This window comes from Gymnoscopelus braueri, assembly GCF_963280865.1.
Source record: "Gymnoscopelus braueri genome assembly, chromosome: 5".
In the NCBI taxonomy this organism is placed as follows: Eukaryota; Metazoa; Chordata; class Actinopteri; order Myctophiformes; family Myctophidae; genus Gymnoscopelus; species Gymnoscopelus braueri.
Genome location: NC_137606.1, coordinates 31,696,816 through 31,720,578, shown reverse-complemented (window position 1 = coordinate 31,720,578; position 23,763 = coordinate 31,696,816). Strand labels below are relative to the sequence as shown.

Genomic DNA, 23,763 nt, shown 5'->3' with positions numbered 1-23,763 from the left:
AGCATTTATTTTATTTTTTGTCAGCGAAGGGGCAAGGTGTCTAGAACTGGATTGGTCTATATGGTATCTCTGTCCCTCTGTATCTATCTCTGTCCCCACAAAAGTAGATCAATCACAGCCAACCACACAGATCACACAGAAACACTAAATTATAATATGATCCTTTATTTTGTATTAATTCAAAAAACAGTGAACACTATAAAGTTTCAGTGTCTTATACAGTGCAATGAATTAGAATAAGCAATAACAACAATAACATGGAATGAGGATCTTATCAATATGGGATTAACTAGAAACTAGTCAGAAGTTCTGGGGAACATTAACCCCAAGATACGCTTTAATATGAAATTTATCAAAACCAAATATTAATCCTGGCAGACAATTTCAGAATGACTAAGGGGAAAAAAACGTAAGACCTTTTGATACAATGATTCAAAGAACTCTGCTAAAACGATGTATTATTATTAGTTTTTAATCTACTCTTTACCCCATGAGGGGTCTTATGTTGTTGCCTATGTTTGTTTTGCCTTTGCTATTGTTATGTCACTAGAGGTTCGGACTTCTGGTTCGGGCCGCTATGTGGTCCTCACATCTGGAGTTTGAGGCTTTGTCAGAGTACCCGTTGTACTCGTCTGTCTGTGTGTCTACCCGTGGAGATCCTTGATGTCATTAGTATATGCCCATACCCCATACCCTGTATATTGGCATGCCCATATATGGGCCTACTGGTTGGATCGGTGGTTCTGGACAACTGGATATCCATACAGGTATATACCCATATATGGACATATCGGGTTTGTTTATGGTTATGTCTGAGTCATAGGGACATGCCTATATATGGGCGTATCGGGTTTGTTTATGGTTATGTCTGAGTCAGAGTGACATGGCCGTGGTCCTGCCTATATAAGGGCGTATGGGGTTTGTTTATGGTTATGTCTGAGTCAGAGTGAGTGACGTCAGCGGTCCGGCAGCTGGCCGGTCCTCCGAGGATTGTTTTTAAACCCTATAGCACTTCAAACTTCTTATACTAGCAATTTATTTATATTTTCGTAGATACAGGATAGGGGGTAGGTTGGGATGGGAGGGATTTGGATTAAATTACCTATAATAATAACTTATTGTGTTGATATGTGCAGTACTGTATGTACAGTAGGCTATGTGTGCTTTTATGCAGTTGTTGCTACATTGTAAAGTGTGTGTGCAATTGTGCGTGTGTACATTTGTGTGCGCAGGCGTACGTGCTTGTGCACGCAAGAAAGAGAATGCATGTGCGTTTTGTGTGTCCGCATGCGTACTTGTCTGCACACACGTGTGTGTGTGTGTGTGTGTGTGTGTGTGTGTGTGTATATGAGAGAATGAATGTGTGTGTGTGTGTGTGTGTGCGTGCGTGCGTGCGGCACGCACGCAGCACGCACTTTGGTTCCTTCTTTACAGGAAAGAACATTGGCAGTAATCAGTGCTGTGCTGCCCACCATATTGTTTTTTATCTTTGAAAATACTAACAATTTGTCTGCTATAACCTAGTCAAAGGCACATGTTTACTGCTGAAATCAGCTCACTTGTATAAACTACCTCAGGAAATTCTGAGAGTGGAAACTTCATCCTGTTTTGCATTTGTGTTTCATTAACTCTGACAGCAGAGCAGCTAATAGGAGTCATGACGCATCAGTGGTTTCAATTAATGTAATGGTTTTCTTATCGCACATGGAGAAATGATCGTTAGGCTTTCACTTTGATTTTCCTAAGATTTGACTTAGCTTTAAAGATTAACCTTCATTATATTATTTGTTTTTATTCTGTAACTATTGTTTTCAACATTTTAGGGCTTGACCATATTCCCACGGGCTCTACGCCCCTCCTGTTTTTACTCTACACAAAATATCTTCACAGAAAATAGCTGATCTAAACTTGTAAATCTACAATTTTTGCTGAATATTAGCTTCAGATTAGGGATGCTAGGGTTATAGTGGTTAAAGAAAAAAAAAGTGTTTAGATGAGTCAATAGTACAACAAAACAAAAACAAAAACTAGAAAGGGGGTATGAGAGTAAAAGTAGAGAGTGATTGCACAGTTTCTTATTTGGGGTAGTGAGTCCACAAGTCAGGGGCACAACCAGTACTAAATATTTCACGTGTCCAGCCTTGCTTACATCCAGCAAGGCCAGTCAAGAAGACTACACTGCTATGAATAATGACAGAGTACAGGTGTGATAACAAGTGTCATATTTACTGCTCATTATTTTATTCAAATGTTCTGGCCTCAAACAATGGCCATGTTATCATGCAGGGAATCAGATCCAAAAGAGATGAATGAAGTAAAAACACTTTGTAATCCAGGAAAACATTGGGTCTTTGCTATTGTTGACCATGTGCCACATTTTTGGGGGAATGTTGACACTCCTGACTGTGCTGCACTGTCAAAATAATCCAGAGGGTAAGATAAGACATTACCAACAAAAGACGTAATCAATGTTTTTGTGTTGTTGTCATTCATGTGTGTGTGTGTGTGTGTGTGTGTGTGTGTGTGTGTGTGTGTGTGTGTGTGTGTGTGTGTGTGTGTGTGTGTGTGTGTGTGTGTGTGTGTGTGTGTGTGTGTGCGTGTGCGTGCGTGGCAGGTGTGCAGATATGACCAAATATGGACAAGTCGAGGTTCAGCGCAAATCACTGGTTAGGCACTGGTGTCTGTTGTATGAGACGTCAGACCAGAGCTCAATCACTGTCTTGCTTTCGCAAGACCATGTAAAGAAGGAAAGACCATCTAGGTCACCTTCTTGGTCCCGCAATTTCAGCTGGCAGATTTGTTGCACTGGGAGGCAAACTGGAGCCAAACATTCCATGGAATGCACTGAAGTCAATGATAGCCGGGTGGACAAGCGCATGAATAAACACTATCTACTATTCTGAATGATTGCGACCTTGTAAAAGTAAGTGTAAAATAATAATAAAGACATATCACAAACTGTTTCCCACCGTCTTGTTATTGACAGCCTGTCAACCAATTCTCGCGATGACAGTTCATACTGCCCAGGCAGAAACCAACTCTGTGCTCAAAAAAATATACTGTATAGTTGGCACATCGAAAAAGAGATCAGAAAACAAACCCAGCTCTCATTGAGTTCAATGCATTCCATCAAAACTTTGCCTCCAGTTTGCCTCCCAAGTGTGTGCCAAGTGTGTCAATGGCACATGCCAGGCGTCAAACACTTTGGTTCCTTCTTTACATAACCTTGTGTGAAAGTAAGAAAGACGGGTGGTGCTCCAGCTGTCTTAATGGATAAAGATCTGCGAGGACAGACACTGCGGTGGATGTCTCTGCATCCGATCAGCAGTGATACACACTTCAGTCAGTGTGGCATGGCCCTGGGGACCGAGCTATTTTAAGGAGACCCTGTGCATGTGGTTGTACATTAAGTATGTTACACTATGAGATATTGCATGTTAGATCAGTTTTAGTAAAGGTCTTTGCTTTTGAAGTGCTATACTTTGGGGGAATGTTGACAGTCAAAATGATCCAGAGGTTGAGATAAGATTACAAACCAAAGACGTAATCAATATGTTTGTGTTGTCAGAGACAGTTGTCATTTTGTCCTTAGTTTGGGAAAGAAACCCAGTGATGATCAGACCTGGAGTGGGACTGCACTGCAATAGATGTCTCAACCAATCAGCATTGGATGAGAGCACACATGCAGAGAGTCCCTGCATGTGGTTTTACATTATATATGTTAGTAACATATAGTTACACTATGACAGTCACGGTTCTCAACTGGGGCCCCCCCAAAATAATCATATTTGAACAATAATCATAATTGACCTGGGGACCCTCCCAAAAATAATCACATTTGAACTGGGTACCCCCCACCCTGACAAGAAGTTGAGGCATTACATTTAGTTTGACTCGGTTCTACAAATATTGTGAAAATAGCAGATCTGCTAGCGTGGAATCCAGACTGATAGCTACGTTCTGAGTTTTTTCTCTCACTTTGCTTCAGTCTGGTAAGCCTCATATCTCCGTGCAGAAACAGGAGAAAACTGCCTGGGACCAGTGTTGTCCAATGTAAAACTCAAGTCACTTCCTGACTTGCCTATGTATTGAAATACGAGTCAAATAGGACCCTGGGCAGACTGAGCAGCGAAGTGAGAAAAAGACAAACATAGCAAATAAGTCTGGATTCCAGGCTACAGATCTACAGCTTGTAGATCAGTTATGTTCACAATGTTTGCCTCTTTGTTATATTATTTGACAATTTGGCCAATGTTTGACCAGTTTTTATAGCCTATAGTTTGTTGATTACTTTTGATGAAGTAATGGTCTTTTTTCTTTTCTTTTACGTTTAAAAAGGTCATGTGGGGGGACCCCCCTGGGGGTCCCGACCCACAGGTTGAGAACCACTGCACTATGAGATATTGATCAGTACTCTGTTTCACCACAAACTCTAGTTTTTTTTTAGGGCAAAATTCATCAACTTTCATGTACGTCTGCAAAACATTTACCTCAGTGTTCTTTATAGCATTGTGCATTCATTATTCTGGTCTCTGTTTGGACATTTAATTTAGCACATTGAAGAGTTGAAAAACAACGCAAGAAATCTCTTGTTGACAACCAGAGCGTGACAGAGCATTATCTCTGAAATGTGAAATAAACGATATACTGAGTAGATATAGGTTTTGCACCACTGATCAGCTTAATACATATGAATAGTGGATTTAACGGTGTAGTGGTTCTCAACATGTGGTCCAGGGACCCCCAGGGGTCCTTGAGGGGATTCCAGGGGATCCTCAGCAAAATGATTGATAGTTAGGAACCAAATGGACCCTTACAGGTTTGTAACTGTCAGTGCAGTGTACAAATGGAACCAAATAGACCCTTATATCAAATGCTGGTCTGTGGCCTAATGTATATCAAGCTGAGAATAACTGCAGTGTATTTTCTTTGTTTAGGACTCCTGAAAGGGATGCCTTAGGCTGGCTCTTAAACATTGCTGACAGCCTTGAATCCATATGAATCCCGATGTGAAACCATTCAAACCTTTCTATAAATTATAGGGAAAACCCTGGAACATCTCATAACCCTAGAATTATGAGATGGCACACCCCACAGAGCAGTTCCACCCAGTAAAATGTCATAATCCCAAGATACAGATTTTCCTTTAAAATCTTTACAGGTGGTCTTCACACATAAATACCAGCAGTCTGGGCATAGGGATTCATTTCCAAATAAAGAAATAGAACAACACAAACTTACCTCTTGATAGGGATGCTATGAATACACCACTGGACATGAAAAACCTGACAAAATGTAACATTTCATTCAAACTATACTTTTTTTCTTGGATTAGTTTTTGCCATTGTACACAAGGCACAGGACATTCAATTGTTTATCAGCCATCCTAGGCAATAATATAAAACACTGACAAAAGGTAAAATCCTAAATAATGGTGCAGTGGTCATTATAACAATACATCTGTGCTAGAGGCATGAATGTCACAATAGTCGTCTGCCTATGAAAAGAGGCTAAGGCAGATTGTCCTTCCTTCAAAACAATTGGCAGTGAAGATACTTACAGTACATGGTGGTCTGTAAAGAGTTATAGGAGCATATTTCACTCGAAAGCAGTCTTTCTCAGCTGTGCTCAGTGAGCTTAATGCCTGGATGCTAGCTTACAGTGTGACTGGACATAACCTTTGTTTAAAACGTCTAACTTGTATGAACAGTGAGTTCAGTATACACACACTTTCTCTTTCCTCATTTTAACTGAACTTAATATTTGACCAATCACTCCATGATTTTCAGTGTTTCTGTTACCTTGGCTGGGTGTAAGCTACATGATTATAAGAATCTGACAATATAAAGAAGCACCACATCTCTACAAGCCAGGAATGTCCACTAAAACAACTTATCTTGTATAGGACCTCTGCCAGTTGTAAATGGCGTGGATGTTATGGGAACACGCCGGAACTCTTTTACATGTGCTGACGCTGCGGTGGCGGAAAGCCCTTGCTCCGGCACTTCCCCCAAACCCCCTCCTCCTTGCCGCTAGCTGCTTAGCTCTCTCCTCTGCCACGAAGAAGTCTGTGGTCGCCCGGAAGAATTCCAGCAGAGCACTGTGGCTCCACCTTGTCCCGGGATTCCCAGTCACACCGCCCGCAATGGCAGCCAAACCAACAGCACCAACCGCGGCACTATCAGTCTGGGTGGGGAAACCGCAATGACCTCCGTGACTTGTTAAGAGGAGAAAGAAATGGGGGTTGGTCTCAAAGAGTTCCAGTGGTAAGGTGGACTGGGTGTTGCCGCGTACCGGGTCGTCCTGAGCGCAAACGCTCAGAACGGGAATAGCGACTTCATCCACATCCCTTAAGGGTTCGTTGCGTTCCCAATATGCTTCCCAGGCACTTGAGCTGCTGTTGTTGCTACTGTTGCCCCCCAGCGTTGCTACTGGAGCGGTGCCTTTAGGATTAGTCTGACAGAATAAGGCTTCCTCCAGGCCCCGTAAGGAACAACTTGAAAATAGCGTGTCTGTCGTTATGGTCTCACCCAGCACTGTCCTGTACCTACACACACACACACACACACACACACACACACACACACACACACACACACACACACACACACACATTTAATCATTTATTTATGTCCACATAAGAGATACAATACAAGTAAGACGCGCGAACGCGGGAAACGAACGCCAAAAAAATAAATAAATAATGAAAACAAATTATTTAAAAAAAAATAAACAAATAAAAGAAATATAAGAAATACAAAAAAAATCTGCGTTAAAAGGAGCATCTTAGAAAAATACAAATTCACAAAAAAAATATGTTTTTGAACAATTCAACAAAGTGTTTGAAGTGCCTGTTTCACCCACTTCCGGGGGGCGGAGCCAAAATCCGAGCCCGAAGTATTTGTTCGTAGACCCCCACTTAGGGGGGATAGAAAAAGTATCGGAGCGATTCGGGCACTTTTCATTTAACATGGGGTTTCAATGGGGAGTTTTTAGGAGCCTTCTCCGGGGCATGGCTTCCGGGGGAAGGGGCGGGCTTAAACGCAACCTTGACAGGTGTGTTCAGTTTTCAAAGACCTTTCATTTGATGTATGGTACGTCTATATTGGACATTTACTTGGCTGCACACAGGCAGTGCAGTGAGTGCACACAATAGTGCACACAGAGACGCAGAGAGACACACAAGCCGAGCACGGTGTCATAGTAAGCTCCACTTGCGCGGAGGCCCGCCTCCTTCCGCTGCGTTCGCAACAAGGACACAAATATTACAAGGTGCTGTAAAAATGTATGGTCAGAATATCATGGACAAATACCCACACAACCTTCAGGGGTACAAGTAACAGCGTCATCACAGGTGCTGTGTGTGTTCAGGGCAAACCACTTACAGTACGTACTAAGCTCACTGTTTTGTTGTTCATTTCACTTAGTACGTTCTGCTGGATGTGAACATTGTAGAAGAAGTGCTGTACTTTAGACAGTGCTACCGGTCTAATGGCCTCTAGCCTCATAGTTAAAGGTAGAGAGCATCTGTCAATAAAGTCTAACCTAGATGTGAACATGGACGAGATGATGTTAACTTGTTCCTTCCATTCTCCTGCAATGTAAACTTTATGCCCGAGATAGGTGTATGTCTCATGAAGGGAGAACACACGTATGGGTTTTGTGGCTATTCTGAAATCAGGGCATGTATCGTTTTTTGAGTGGGTACCATCGATTTCCTCCGCTCATTCTCTCATACAGAACAGCACATTTTATGTCCTTTACTTCCAGGCCTGACCACTCTAGAAATAAATCTGTTCTGGTGAGCATGTTTTTAATTACTCTCTCTTCCCTGGAAGCCAGCTGGACATCTTCTGCGTAGCCCTGTAATGGGTTAGGGGCAATCTCACCGTGGGGCCGTGGGGGGCACACAGACATAACCATTTTATATATACACACACACACACACACACACACACACACACACACACACACACACACAGTAAATCAATTCAAAGAGCTCTGTGAGTCTCGTATTGCCTGTGAACATTGATTTGTGAGACCTTAGTTTGGTCATGAAGTCTCTAAAAATCAATGGCTTTACATTGATTGACCTGTTGCTATAGTAGCACACTTATTTTCTCAACCTACTGAGCATTCAACAATCAGTTTACCCTTCCATTGTGTTCTGCCACAATCTCCTCCCCCTTTCTCTTTCTCTCAATACCCTGCACAATGTTCTTTTCTTCTCCTTTCTCCCCCCTCATTGTGTAGTTTCTATGATTACAATAATGTCGTCAGTGTCACCGGCTGTACATTTCATGCGCCCGATGACATGAAATGGCACGTTTGTCATCAATACACAAAAGAGAAGATTTTACTGTGTAGCAAACAACATTCTGTGAAACCCCTCCATGTACCTTTTCACTAGTAAGAGACCACCCCTCTACTTAAGTTTAACGATTTATTGAAACGTAATGAGATCAATGTGAAACGGGATGAGGAACCCCAGGTAGGGCGAGATTCAGGGTCAGGAGCTGATGGCCATCATTGCTCTACACGGGAAGCGGCCGGTCACTGCCCCCAAAAGAGCTGGCTAGAAGATGTGATGAATGGCCGGAAGGTCTTGAAGCTCGGGCAACGAGTCACATGATCGCCCCTGTCCTTAGACCCTCAATTGGGCAAGGAAAAACTCTGACTAAGCTGACTGAAGGCAAGAGGAAGAAACCTCTGGAAGGATCACAAGAGAGGGGACCCCTTCCGGGACGGACAGGCTGAACCCAGGTGGAGATGGGCATTGCAGACGTCATGGATATTGCTTCTGATGTAATTGTGGTAGGCTTGGGAGGACCATCGACCGAGGATGCGAATGACGTGATCTGAAGGCCTTGTATGGATGCAGTGGAAGGAACGCAGATGTGGAAAGAGTGGCCGGAGTTGAGGTGAGGTGGAATGCCAGGTGGGGTCAGGATTTGGCGGTGATGGTGGGACCAGAGGCGGTGGAACCAGTCTCTGTGATGAAAAGGAGGTCTTGAGGTGCAGCGTTGAGGGAACATCTAGTGGGGATGAAGTGGAGGATGCATTTGTATAGATTGAGGGAAGAGTCGATCTTGAACAGATGAATGGAGGATGAACTGTTGATTCCACTAGCTACGCCTGAGAGTGAAGGTGAGGGATTCGGAGTAAGACGAGAACTCTGAGCAACGTAGGAAGTCAAAAAGCAAGCAGGAACACGCTATCAAGGGTCGAGTCGATCAGAGGGGAGAAGTAGCCAGGCAGTTGTAAAGGCAGTTGAGTAGTAGGCCGTAAATCTCACGGAGTGTGGATGATGGATGGAGTGGGTGAAGGCGTTGGACTCGAAGGGCCCGGCGGTGGAGAAACAAAGAGGGGTGGGACGGTAGTGCCCTGTCAAGTGTGCAGGTGCACCGTATAGGCGGCTAACAGGTCTGTCTGGAGTGGCTGAACTCCGGTACGTCGACCAGTGAGGTGGGAGGAAGAGGAAACTCCTCAGAATGAAACTCAAAGCTGCGACTTAACTAGGATGTAAGGCAGAACATATACTTGTACTACTAGAACGTAATACTTAAAGACTGAGACAGTATCAACGTGTTGGAATAACAATAAAGTTGACCTCCTGTATGGTGTTGATGGCTGGATGAATTGTTTAGAAGAGCTTGTCGTTTGAGGCGTTTAGGGAGAACTACTCGAGGTGTTTGACGATGGCTACAAACACAAACAGTATACGAAAGATCTTTAGTATTAATAGAGAACATGTTCAACAAACATGTTCAAATGTAGGATCTACGATGAGCGTGATATACTCACGGACAGTTATGGACTGGAACTCAACGGATGTTACTGGCACTTGATAAATGTATTAACTCATTCAGTGCCAATGACGTGTAAAGTATCATTCATAGTCGGACGTAAGGATACGTAACGAGCGCCAGCGCTCCTTGCGTCGTCGTTTTTGTCTCCCCCTCCGTCACTTACGGCTCCAGGATTTCCGTCCGTGCAGTCGACATTCACCGTCAGGCCGACGTACGTTCGTTTGTACGTTGCCTGTAGTACCAGTGGAACCCATTGGCAGTATAAGGAAAAAAAGTTTTCCTCGGGCCCTCTTTCTCCAAAAAAAGACCCACGTTGGTTGGTGGAAGTACTTGAGTAAATGTACTTAAGTACTTAGACCCGTCGATCCACGGTCTGTGACAATATATAGCATATATAGCACAGTGCAGTAGGGGTCGAAACTCACGTTTTGTAGACAACCATTGTTTTTGTCTAGTTTGTGGACTAGTTTGTGTCTTTTATTGCGTTGTTTTGGCTAGATGCTACAATGGTAGCTTCATGTTGTTAGCTGCGGCGATGCCAGCTGGCTGTGTTGCCAGGTTTTGTGAGAGAAATAAGCAACCAGGTCTATGAAAACAAGCCCAAAAGAATCGACTAGGATATAGCAGATCTACAATATATGTTTGAGAATCACTGGTTTAAATAATAATTGGCCCAAATAAGCAACTACACTTTAGAAACAAGCCCAAATAAAACCGCAACCACCAATACAAAATTGCTTGTTTGTTTACAAGCAACTTTACAGAAAAATAAGCCCAAAGTCGCTTATAAAATCATACCCAGTGTGAAGAGAGTGGTGCCTTTCATGAGTTAGTTACTTTTTACAGACTTTGATGACTTCAAAGTATTTTTACTCATTTTAAGTACTTTAAAATGTTTTTACTGATTTTTACGTGTTTTTACTAATTTTAACATCTTTTAAGTATTTTTACTCATTTTAAGTATTTTTACTCATTTTAAGTATTTTTACTCAGTTTAGGAACTTTAAAGTATCTTTACTAATATTTAAGTATTTTTACTCATTTTAAGTATTTTTACTCATGTTAAGTATTTTTACTCAAAAGTGTGTGTGTGTGAGTGTGTGTGTGTGTGTGTGTGTGTGTGTGTGTGTGTGTGTGTGTGTGTGTGTGTATAATTAGTGTAACTGGTTGCATCTTTGTGTTGCAATCAGCCACAGCTGGAGAGGCCGTGCTCATACGGACACACAGACAGACAGACAGACACACACACAGACAAAGTCACTCCTTGGAGTGGCTAGCACCACTCAATAAGTAGACATGGCAACATTATGGGTACGGCGGTACATACTAGTGACCATCTAGTGGAAGAATAGGTGTATTACGCCTGTACACTTTAAAATAAATAAAATAACCCCTAAATAACGTGAGCGACTATGCATGCGTCCGTAAAGAACGGACGGAATCCCTCACCCCCTGACGCACGTTTTAGACCCATCTAGGGACTATGAACGGGCCTTTCCACGTACATCTTTTTCCAAGGCCCAGAGTGCCAATGACGTGTAAAGGCCCCTGCATGCTACCAAATGAGGTGGTTTTGATACTAGGCGCTCATAGTCGGGGTGATGTCATTTAGGATTGACCCCTCCTCCCTCTGGTTCAGATGTTCCCTCTGTCCCTCTCTCCCTCTCTCTCTCTCTCTCTCTCTCTCTCTCTCTCTCTCCGCCACGTGCACACCGCCGACCGGATCCAACGAGCCCTCCGGCAGCCCTCTGCGACCCACGGTACCGGAGCGGCGGCCGTTTTTCGTCCGAAAAACGCAGATCTACAAGACCGAAAAAAGGGGCTCCGCGGAGCCCAGAGGACCCAACCGCCCTCCTGGATACCCGATGGTACCAGTCCCCAGGCTTTCGCCGGGGGTAAAATTTCTATGATGGGAGAGGGGAAAAAGCTGAACCAAGGGGACCGCCCACCCAACTTCTAGGCCAATCACACTTCTATATAGGGTGATGTCGGTCAGTAAAAACAGAGAGATGTGTCAGGGTGAGCGGTGAGTCACTTATCACCGCGGCTCAGTGACGTCATGTTGTAGTTTTCAAACCACCGCGGTGATAAGGTGATAATGGTAGCATGCGCCCCCATTAACACGTCAAAACAGTGTTTTCAGTGTTTACGCTAGATGGCGCTCTTCACCAACCTATGAGTGTTCCTATGACTTCCGGAGAAGAGTACACCCAGAAATAACGTGATCACAACAAACCCAGCCCCGTCCGATCTAATGTTAAAGGATTTAGAAGAATATTGTTTTCTCTGCTTTCTTGTTTTTTCTGCGTTGTTGGCAAGAACAAGCTATATTCAACAGATAATAACCAAATAATGGAGGGTCGCGGTGACACGCTTTCTTTCCCCGATGGAAGCAGAGACACTCCTCCGTCTTTTGCGACACTCTGTGTGTTGATCGTCCTGGAGCGAAATATTCTGTGACTCTAGAAAGGTTAGTAAAAATGCTCAAAAACGCTGGCACTGGCTGCATACTACTAATTCTGAAAAACTCTGGCAGTGAATTAGTTAAGCTTATACTTGTGATAATGTGGCCAACAAACTTGAAAGCAATGAATAGCTGATCTATAAGCGCAGTACTCTCAACCCACATTCGGTCTGTCATGAAGCAGATGAAACAAATCTGTGAAGTGATCACAGGTGTATTAATACTGTGGGATTGCAACAAGGATTGGCTGTGGTGAGTGGAGGCAGGTGTGGTAGATACAGGTGATTGTGAATGGGGAGTGGCTAATGAGTGAAGGCAGGTGTGGTAAATACTAAATAGTGAGGCGATTGAGAACCTGGAGTGGCCGTGATAAGTTCATTAATGTACATCCCTTCTCTTTCCCCCTCTGTACCTGCTTAGGCACATCTTCTGGTACAGCACCACAGCCCGCTGCAGTGGCCAGCACGGGCCGCTCTCAAACCAGCTCTGACAGCGGAACACGGGCGACAAGCAGGCTGCTGCCGTTACATAGCTGGATGATCCGCACTCCCCAAGGTAGGACAGGAGTAGGCCCGAGCCGGTACTCTCGCTCACCGCGTACAGCCGTCCAGCAGGCTGCCGGTAGCGGATGTAGCGCACGGCTTCGCGAAGGTCCCCGGGGTCGCCAAACTGCTGCAGTTTGAGGGTGGTGAGGGGCGTGGAGTTCTGGCTGCGCCGGTTGAAGATGACGGGGAGATAGCCATGGGACAGTGCTGCCTCACACAGCTGCATGGAGAGAGAAAGGACAGAGAAGAGAAGGATTGGGTGTCCATTTATGCTCAGGTCTTTGAACAGGTCGAGAGTGACCTGTTGGGTGTGTAAAACATTAAAATCATTAACAGATAGAGGTCGTTCATTGCAGTTCTCTAAATTATACTTAAACGTTTCGAAATGGCTGAAGCATAATGTGCACATTTATTGTGATTGTCCACCATAAAGTGTATTGATTTGCTTTTTCAAGATGATTTGTATGGCATGTCTGCTTTATTGGGCTCTATAATCAACATTAAAAGGAACACATACACATGCATGTACACACACACGCGCGCGCGCGTACGCACGCACGTAAAATGTCATATAGCACATTAAATAATGTGCTATATGACATTTTACGTGCGTGCGGAGTCTGTGAGTCTCCTACTGCTACACATCATAATGTAATGTTGGTATGGATTATGAGGCCATTAACCTTACATTTGTATATTTGTTTTCCATCTACGTGATGATATAAGCTTTGACAGTACGTAACTCATCACAATCATTTAATCCGAAATCCATCTTATGTATCTATGAGCAATATACATGTGTGTGAGAGAGAGAGAGAGGCGAGAGAGAGAGAGCGAGAGAGAGAGAGAGAGAGAGAGAGAGAGAGAGAGAGAGAGAGAGAGAGAGAGAGAGAGAGAGAGAGAGAGATGCAGCACAATGAATTCAGGAAAGAAGGAGGAGTGAGCAGAGAGCTCAGCTCATTTGAAATGATTCACAATGTGACAATATAATGCAGATCCATGCATACAGGCTATGTTCAAAAATATATTCAAACCTGTTCCAATAGTTCTACACTGAAATCTTGCAAAAGCCTTTACAGTACAAACACACATAAATTACCATAAACAATTATGTAAAAACAACAGAAATGGTAAAGAGGGCTCTGGGCAAGCCGTAATTTAAAATCTACATTTACCGTCCAGCCTTCTGCAATAAGCTTACCTACTGTACATGTATTGTACTGTAATGGCTACGGATTGATAGGATCCTCACATCTTTAGTTACAGTTTCAAATATTGATAACCAGAACAAAGCCCCAGTTGGGGGTTTGGATCCTTCCTATGTGAAAGCCCCCTAATACCTATGTTTTTGGTGACTTTGGTGGAGTAGGTCTTTAAACTGGTGTTAAATAAACATGTCAATTATTCCAAAAGGTTGATTATCAGGTATTTTGCGTCCTCCATCCAAAACTGTGGCAGTTTGGTGGTTTACATCAGAGAGAGCTCCAGTTGAGTTGGTTTCTGACAACCTATTTGTCTATCATAGAAGAATGGTGCTGGACAGAGGAACTGAACTGCTCTCCCAAGGCCTTAAAGAAAACTACTGAGTCTGACCAATTGGCTTAAAACTAAGTTCCTTCTAAGTCTTGAGGATAATTTTTACGTGTCATAGCAGGATAATGCGTCTGTTTGATTTAGGTACAGTATGCCAAAGAACGAGCACTGCACTGACAATAGTTAACGCTCTATTGTTTTATTTGTTTTAGTAAATAAGATGTTTATTTGTCCAATCTGGTAGAGTATGTTAATACAATTTAACTTATACCATTGGCGTAGTTTATATTTGGTTTCCCTGCTCTTCTATTGAGACATTTAGATCCTGTGTCTAGGTTGGACACAACCTTTGACACGACCTTGTTTCTGGTTTGACACAAATTTTGAACAGAAGGTCCAAATTAAATTTCTCCCCAAAGCAAGCAGACCTGTAGGCTGAGTGGGAGACCCGGGTTCAAATCCGGGGTTGAACAGGAAAGTTACATAAGGGAGTTATAATGCAAACAAACATTTTGTTTTCAAGAATCTTAAAAGGTTGATGCCCCTGTTTTTGAAGCCCAGTCCAGGCATACATCTATATTGAGGTAGAGCCTCCCCTCCCAACTCCTTCCTCAATCACATCACACACACGCATGCAAGGAAGCATGCGCACGTGCACACACGCACGCACACGCACACAATGTGTGATATCACACCAGTGTTCTACTTATAAGATGAAAGGCAAAATATGTTAATTGAATACGACTCAGCATCCAGAATAGTTTTTACTGAAGATCAGGATACAGTTTTTGTACCTAAAGTGATTATTACAGTATAATGCCAAATTATAAAATAAATGTTCATGGACAAAACCTAGTGGCACTATGTACTTTAAAGTACTATGGTGTACTATACATACTATAGTACCATGGATAGTATGATTGTGATTAATAAGATGAAGAGAGTGTCAGTTGTCCAGCTTCTTGACAGGTGTGCGTGACCACAGCGTAGGCCTGATCCATAGACGTAACATGCAGTATGTAATTCAATTCTATTCTTCGTTCAAGCCTGGCAGCCTGCAGAGAGCACCATGGAATGCAGGAAGAGATAACACGTATCGCTATACATTAAATATTTACAATCTGCCGTATCTACCACTTTTGTTCACTCTATATTTATGAAGAAAAGGCTTACATGTCTGTATAGACATGTAAGCATTGCATTGTGACATGTATTTTTTTATAATTCCTGTTTAAAAGGTCTACCTCTAACAGGAGAAAGTGTCAGTGTGAGAGGCTGTTAGCTTATTTGATTCTAATTACCGTTATATGATCGTTATTGTGGCATACAGTTGTTCTGAAATATGACACCCCACTTGCGGATGTTGAAGTGATGAATATTGCTATTGAGAATACATTAAGGCACTGTAGGCTTGCTGCAGAATGAATTTGTGCTGAGCCAGGCGGCGTGTCTGTCTACATATTACGTGCTTTGAATTAGTTCACTTCGAGAGAGGTACTAATCCAACCACATACAGTACCATGGATTATTTTAGAATGATCAAAGATTGCAGAGAGACTGCAATGCTGTAATTAAACTCTAAGCCAGGCATACTCAACTTCAACAAGGACAATGTACATGTTTCCCAAGGTATTCTGAATATTAAAGCATCTCTGTAACAGAGAGAGCACGGACAGGCCAGCACAGACTCCTGTGATTTTCCGTCAGGTCTAATAAACTGTCACGTCAATGAGGAATTCCCTGAGTACGGTCTTGAGACACGGTAGGATATGTACGCGCACACACACGCACACACGCACACGCACACACACACACACACACACACACACACACACACACACACACACAAGAGACAGAGTGAGTGACATTCCACAAGGTAGAATGTATTGTAAACACTTGTATTTACACTGTACTTATTAAAAATGAGTAGCACTCTATTCATTTGAACTATCTATGCTCTATAATACCAAGTCCATCTTTTTGCATATAATGTTTTGCATACAATGAAACATATTGACCAAAGAACAGAGCCCAGCTATAGATAAAGTACATTCACCATTTTGTTCTTTTTTTTTCCACAGATAGGAGCTGGACCAAATAAAGAGAAACTAAAGAGATTTTCTCAGTGGTTTCAGATGCCTAGAGGCCACAGCCAGTCTACAAAGCTAGATCAGGTCAGTGTTATTCCTTGACAAGTCTTCAGCAGAGCTGTTGTGGATATCCTTGGAATAAAGCTGTCTTGGACTGATATACAGTATGTGAAAGGTTTTGCCACTGAGTGCCTGCACCAGACTGTAAAATTCACACACAGATCACAGCTCATCTTTCCTACCGTGTAAATCTGACCCGACTGAACAGAGGAATATCAATTAAAGTCACGGATCAGGAGCAGTTGGTTTCCTAAGTTCCTAACTTATGTTTACTGATAGATACTGCAGTTCTGCACCATGCTTGTTGCCATTGGGGCAGTCTCTGTTTTATTTTCTGAGTACATTATTATCCACCCAGAGTTGAATTAGAACATTCCCATGATGTACTCCTTTCAGCCATCATGTGCAATGAATAGCCTACACTAAATAGTTATTTGAGACATTTGTTTTTAGTTTCTATTGTCAATCATTTATTTTTTTATTCTGAGAGCTATTTTCCTAATTGTTCCTAAAAGTCAACTGCACACAAAACGACGCTGTCACTTCTTTCAGTGCTGACTTTCATACACCAGAATCATCACCCCAGGCATCTGACAAATACAATCTTAATGTATGAACCAGATTAATATAATGTACTGTAGACCCCTTAACAGACGACGTCACACCGATAAGAACCAGTATGCGCGCAATGAAACCCATTCTGTCAGGTCTCGCTAGGACGCGCCTCACTAGCCAACACACAAGAGGGGGTTGGGGTGTGCTGAAACCAGCGCATCCCAAAACAACAGGTTGAGAATTGATTGCGTCAAACAATCACCTGTGCGTCCAGTCTCAATGTTAGTAAACAAATAATTGGTCTATATGCAGTCTACAAAGTTTTACGGGACACAAACTTACTGGCAATACAAAAAAATAGGAACCTCAGGAATCTAGCAATAGGGGGGATTAATATCTCTGTTTATGTCTCCTCCTGTAAACCACAAACTTATCAAGTAAAGAACAGAAGGCTGCAACAGCTGTTCAGAATGTCTGGTTAGTGGCTCTCTCTCTTAGTCGTCCTCAGACGAGCTTCCATTGGAGTCTCCAATCCCTCCGATTCTCCATACACCCGGCCAGCTCCGAAGAGCTTTCAGCTCCCACATCCTTCTTCAGGACATCCACATACGTTATCGCGGGACGTCCTCGCGATCGATGCCCGCGCGTTGGTTCCCACAGGACCAGCCTGCTGGCCGGGAGCTCCCGATGTCAGAGAAGGCTGCAACAGCTGTTCAGAATGTCTGGTTAGTGGCACTTTTACTTTACAAGCTGTGAAGTGACTACCCTACACACTGATCAGAGGCCCATAGGTGTCTGCAGTGCATGTCAGTCACTACATAGTGACTGTACGACGGCCTATTTTGTGCGTATGGTAAAGGTTTTCTTTTTCTATTTTACAAACACAGATGTGTACTTTACGTGACACACGTGCATACATTATAGTGCATATAGACACTGACACGCGCCCCCTAGTGCCCCCACACATAGAGAGGGACACAGAAAGAGTAAATGGGAGAGGCACAAGACAGAATGTGGCGCTAACTTCTCATCTTTCCCATTTGGCTGTCGGCTATAATGGCAGAGTAAGAAATTGCTTTTTTTCCCTCTATAATTTGCCCCTTGGATTTGGGTAGTTGTTTAATGATGCAAATTATAACTTTTTTTTTTTACAATCTAATCAGGTCCATAGGGCAAATACTTCAATCTTAAAGTTGCATTGTTGCATTGTTGCAGCTACAGTCTTTTTTTTCTTTTCTTTTACCACAACTTTATATTTACTGTCCTTTCGTAAGACTCTTTTCCCCTTCTGTGGGTCTCATAGATTAATTTCTTTCTCTTGCCAGTCATCTGCCTCTTTCTCCCTCTATTTTTAATGGAAGTAACTCATTATCTTCGCCAGGCCAAAGGCAGGGGTGAAGATTATGTTCGTGTGTTTTTGAGTCCGGAGCTTATCTTGCAAAACACTCGACCGATTCCCATGGACACGGCCAAGGAAGACACTCAAACATGAGGTTTTTAACTCTTGAACCCAACCATAGGTTATACAATAAAAAAAAATTCCCTCTCCAAATTGTAAGTAACTTCAGTTAGACCCATAGGGGGTTCCACAAATGTGACAAATGGCATTGTTTGTTCCAGAAACATGATGATTATTTTTATTATTATTTTTACCAGTTTACTTCACTAAATTAGATACACATAATCTCGGGAGTCATGTGATAATGTGCGTGAAACAACTTCTTGATGTTCAGCAGTTTGCCTGTAATTGCCTTCTAAAATTTGCGAGGGGCTTATTTTTTTACAAAACAATATGCCATGGCCTGGCGGAGATATGAGCTCTGCAGTGCAGAGAGCCCCTTTCTAGTTCACACTGCAAAACCCACTGTTCCAAATGCCTTCTACAGTGCACTGCTTTCTTCTCAACAGCTCATAGGCAGTTTTTATTCATGGTCAACCTGCAGTCAAGAAGACTGTTATGGGGATTTGCTCACAGAGCTAACAGTAAATTAAATGAGCTGCAAATTCAGGAGGCCCCGGACTCATTAGCAAACATACTCTGTCGTATAACGAAGTATAAATCAGGCAATGGGCATTCAAGTGTAAGCCAAAGTGTATTCATTTAACAGCTCTGGGCCCCCAGACTCAAGTGATGCCTTGTATACAAGTCAAGCGATGCCTCACTCAATTACAACAATCATTGTATTGAAAGCCAAGATTAGAATGGCTGATGTTGCCAGGTACTTTTTTTACTTTGACCTCATCTGCTCTTTTTCTCTCCCTCTTCTTGACTGGGCTTTCCAGAGCTAAATGCTCAAACTGCTTGCAGCTGAATGACCATTATGCATTTGCTTCTTCTGAAGCCCATACATTTTGCCCCTTTATATTTGCTACCTGTTTCTACTCCAAAATACAATTAGGCCACTTTGACTATGCTTGCACCTCTTGGTTCTCCAACGTCTCAATGTCACTAAAAACTGAGCTTCAGACCTCCCAAAACAAACTGATTCGACTACTTCTCGGCCTAAAGCCCATGACCCACCTGATTCCAAACACACTTTGCTAGTCTGGGATGGCTCAGGGTAGAAGACAGGGTTAAGCAATTGAACATGGGATTGGTATTTAAGATAGTCAAAGTGGCAGTGCCCTCAATACCCTCATATCTGACTAACGCCCTGACACAATCCCTTAAAAAAATGTGGATCACTGGCTTCTTTCAAAACAGGCCTGAAAAAACATCTATCAGGAGACCACAAGGGGAGGTACATGCAATTTTCCCATAGAAAGGAGGTGTCATTCACTGGCGACATTTTCCTTTTTCTCCTTTGTACTTACAGTAGTGTTTTGTATTTGCTGATGATATGCATTATCGTGTTCTTTTTTTAATACTATGTTGATGAATTGAATACAGGACCACAATGGAAACAAGTCCCCAGGACTTTGTTGTGTTATCCTTTAGCCTTGATGTCTGACTGTACCTCATGCTGTTTACATTTCTGACTAATAAAGTATTCAATAAAAAATTTGGACCCTTACAAGGTCCATTTGGATACATTTGTATACTTGCAGAATTAAATGAACACTTAGGATTTGATAGAGAACTGCAGGCTATAGAGTCTATAGACCTTTTCACACTTGACAACATACATTTTCAGATGGGTTGAATTGTATTTCCTGTTGCAGTGTTTGTGAATATCAGTGGCTGACAGGAAATAAACTTAGACCTGTTCCTTAGCAATGCTGTTTCACTGACAACATCTACGATTTAAGTTACAGTTGGTCTATGTGGTTACACAAATTATGTGCTAGAGGAACAGCATTTTGCACAGCAATGTGTTAGATGGACAGATGGAATTACATTAATCTTGGTTGTATTTTGGATTATTTTGTGCAATTTCTTTGTCTTTAATAATGTCAAAATGCTTTGCACAAATCAGAAACTAACTGTACATTTTATTAAAGTAACGTCTGATATTATCCCCCAAAACTTCTGTAGGTCAACTATGTAGGCCAATATTTTTAAATGTCTTTTTAATTGTCTGTAGTAGCCTATACCAGCGACCTGCAGAATGGAATTGGGGGGACATGTGACGCTAAAATGTTTTATAATCAATCATAATCTAATCAAGATGGGCATCTTATCTCATCTGAGTTATCTCAGGATCATTTAGGCCAGGGATCTTCAACAGGGGGTCCGGGACCCCTAGGGGGTCCTCAGAGTTACTACAGGGGGCTGCCAATCTTCTGTGTGATATTGTTTTACATTAACCACTTGAACCCTAGCATTCCTATTCTGAGGAGAACTTTAGCCAAAAATAGCAGATCTACAAGCTCACAACGCATTGTGCGAGGCATTGTGAGCTTGTAGATCGGCTATTTTTGCCAAGATTGTTGGTGGTGAGGGGGAAAAAGTATACAGAGTGAAAAGTCAAGTTTTCTAAGTATTGACGGTTTTAAGTGGTTACATGTCTGAAAATACACATTAACATGAATCCAACATGACAGTGCTGTCAAACAAGTCTATGAAGTTATCTATGATTAACAGTAAAGATTAATCTGCAACACAATTTTATACAACATGTAGTGGGGGTCCCTGCTTCATCTCTCAGCTAAGGGGTCCTTGGACTTAAAAACGTTGAAGACCCCTGATTTAGGCTATTTTACGCACGGTGCCATGGGCTGCGAAGCATGCAGTATATATAGGCTACGTAAAGGGGGAACAAGAAGAAATAAAATAAGAACGGTGCATTGGTGAATGTTACCTTAAGCACATTCCTAGTGATCTTCCCAAACGAATTGGGGATAATGAGCAGAACGGGACAAGTGGAGTGGCTGGAGGTCCTCCTGCGCGCTTTGTGGTGGTAAGAGGTGCTGCCATGCAGCGCCACAGCCCAGTCCAACGCCACCAGCCCGTCGTCGCTCAGCTGCAGGTTGTCGCGGACAAAGGTGACGGGACTGTCGTAGGGCCAGCACGCCTCGTACACGCTCTGGAGGAAGGCGCTGGCTCGCCAGGTCGACCACCAGCCCACACACGGCGAATAGCTGCTGAACGTCCTGCAGTGTTTGAGCAGGTAGTTGGCGAGCGCGGAGGGCTTGCATATCAGCGCGACCGTGGAGGCGTCATGATCATCTCCTCCTGTCTGGAGCCCGTGGTCTCCACCGTGGTCTCCTCCACGGTCTGAGACCGCGGTGCTCTCTGCCGTCGTCTCCCTCGTTTTCCGTCGTCCTCCTGGGAGCAGCGGTGCTTCTGTCTGCTTCTTCTCCTCGGTGGCAAAATATTGTGAGCCTGGTGGCCAGATGAATGCCACCAGGATCACAACAATGCAGAGAGCCACAAGCCATCCCAGCATTTGGAACGATCAGACGGACCGAGCGCAAGTAATGATATATATATAGGCTACTACACCTCTTTAAGCGTTTGGATTTTAGGTTGATGTATATAAAATCGCATTACAAATACGGCTCCACCGGACCATCTTCAATTTAACAAGATCTCACAGAGGACAATGAAACTGCTCTCGACAGTGAACAGTGAAGTTTTATTATGAACTACGGCTGAGCCCACTGTGTCCCTCTTTCAGTTTGCCGTTGTGCCAAATGATGAAGGCGCACAGATTGCTCGTTGTATGCAGTCAGATGCAGTCTTAAATGTAATGTCAGCCTCTGCCTAGGTCAGTTGACAGTTCCACACTGGAATTCTTCTCTCGATTTACAGTACACGCTTCAATGTAAGCTGTTGGTGAAGGATGAGATCCCGTGCAGAGTGCAGACTGAGCTGCGCTTGATAGATCAACTGTGTGTGAGTGAGTGAACGACAGAACCGCTGTGAGTGTGAACTGAATCAGCCGTGCCAGGTTTCGCGAAAGAAACAAGCAACCAGGTCTATGAAAACTAGCCCAAAAGAAGCGATTTGAAAATAGCAGATCTTGTAGATCTGCTATTTTCAAATACAATTGTGGAAAAAAGTCCACACAAATCCCGTACCAGATTTATATGTCAAATGTTTCAACCGTACCATACGGGGATCCCTGGCACAACGTTTTTTAAGATGGGGGTCACGCACGGTCCGTGGACAAATAGGCTACATATTAATTTGGGGGGTCCTTGACATGAAAAAAATGTGGTTTAAACAAATTAGGAAACAAGCTCAAAATAAGCAACTACACTTTAGAAACAAGCCCTAAAACCTGCAACTACCAATATTTACAAGCAACTTTAAAAAAATAAATAAGCCCGAAGTCACTTATAATAAGCCGACATGGCAACACTGAGCTGAATGCGATGCACTGACTGTTGATGCTGGAGGCAGGCAGGCGCCTCCCATCATGTCCAAACGTGCCCTTTGCGTCGGTCTCTTGCACATGTTCTTCCATCATTAGACTGTCCATTTTTAGATCTGTGTCTGAGTTACTTTTTTTTATTACATTTAATATTAAATTGCATTTTTTTTTTCAAGGGCATTAGCCGACTAATCATTTGTGGCAAGAATACCCCGCCTAACATGTCCCATTATCCATAGAATAGTTATTGGGACAGTACTATTCTGATCTTTCAGTCAGTCGTTAATAAAGACTCTTTATATCTTTTCTCAATCAGGTTGTATGGTAGGTCTATATAACTTGAGCTTAAGCAGGCCTATACGTAGCCCATATGCATTTCCTCTCATGGGTGGGAGAGAGCTGTATCTAGTGCACTGCACAATATACTCGCTCTTTTCTTTCAGTTATTGTTTAGCATGCTGGGTGGGGCACATTGCTACATATTTCTCATGCTTAAATATGAAACCGAGAAGAATGCATCTTCAGTGACCAATTCAGCAGGATGCAACCTTTTGTTTACACACCACCCATGTTGGGTGGTGTGTAAACAAAAGGTTGCAGAGCTGGATCCCTGGATGGGCCTGTCCAGGGCCATCCCGACCTTTGGGCTCCGTTCCAATGCACCAGCCTTTAATCTCAGAAGCTGAACCTAAAAGGCCCCACAGATATAGGTATATATTTTATGAACAGGCAAAGTAGGCAAGCATGCACCCGGGGGCTGGGGCCCTGAGCAATAAGGGGCCACTGAGGGCTCATTCAAGTTGGTTAGAGGGGTAAGAATCACTCACAAACTATTTAGTTTCCTTGTTGTCCAAGAACCACTATAGTCTAACTGGTTGTTGATGGCACATGGCAGCTCTCTACACTTTTTGCACTTTTCGAACTGTTACAGAGGTCCTTTACTGTTTG

General features: G+C 43.0%; 1 protein-coding gene across 1 annotated transcript; it reads right to left on the bottom strand.

The window, feature by feature from the left end:
- Positions 1 to 2,094: 2,094 nt before the first annotated feature.
- On the bottom strand, positions 2,095 to 22,316 carry abhd15a (abhydrolase domain containing 15a). Its single transcript, XM_080429555.1, has 3 exons — positions 21,298 to 22,316; positions 12,686 to 13,038; positions 2,095 to 6,547 (listed from the first exon to the last, which is right to left on the bottom strand). Exons 1-3 carry the CDS (start codon positions 21,883 to 21,885, stop codon positions 5,893 to 5,895), a joined length of 1,596 nt encoding a protein of 531 aa, XP_080285681.1. The 5' UTR covers positions 21,886 to 22,316; the 3' UTR covers positions 2,095 to 5,892.
- Between the last annotated feature and the right edge of the window lie 1,447 nt (positions 22,317 to 23,763).

What these genes read in the sequence shown, in the direction of transcription:
- abhd15a (XM_080429555.1), bottom strand. Translation starts at nt 21,885, where the DNA reads ATGCTGGGATGGCTTGTGGCTCTCTGCATTGTTGTGATCCTGGTGGCA. An exon ending in TCACTAGGAATGTGCTTAAG is followed by an intron (nt 13,039 to 21,297) that starts GTAACATTCACC and finishes CTCTCCATGCAG; the next exon opens with CTGTGTGAGGCAGCACTGTC. An exon ending in CAGAAGATGTGCCTAAGCAG is followed by an intron (nt 6,548 to 12,685) that starts GTACAGAGGGGG and finishes GTGTGTGTGTAG; the next exon opens with GTACAGGACAGTGCTGGGTG.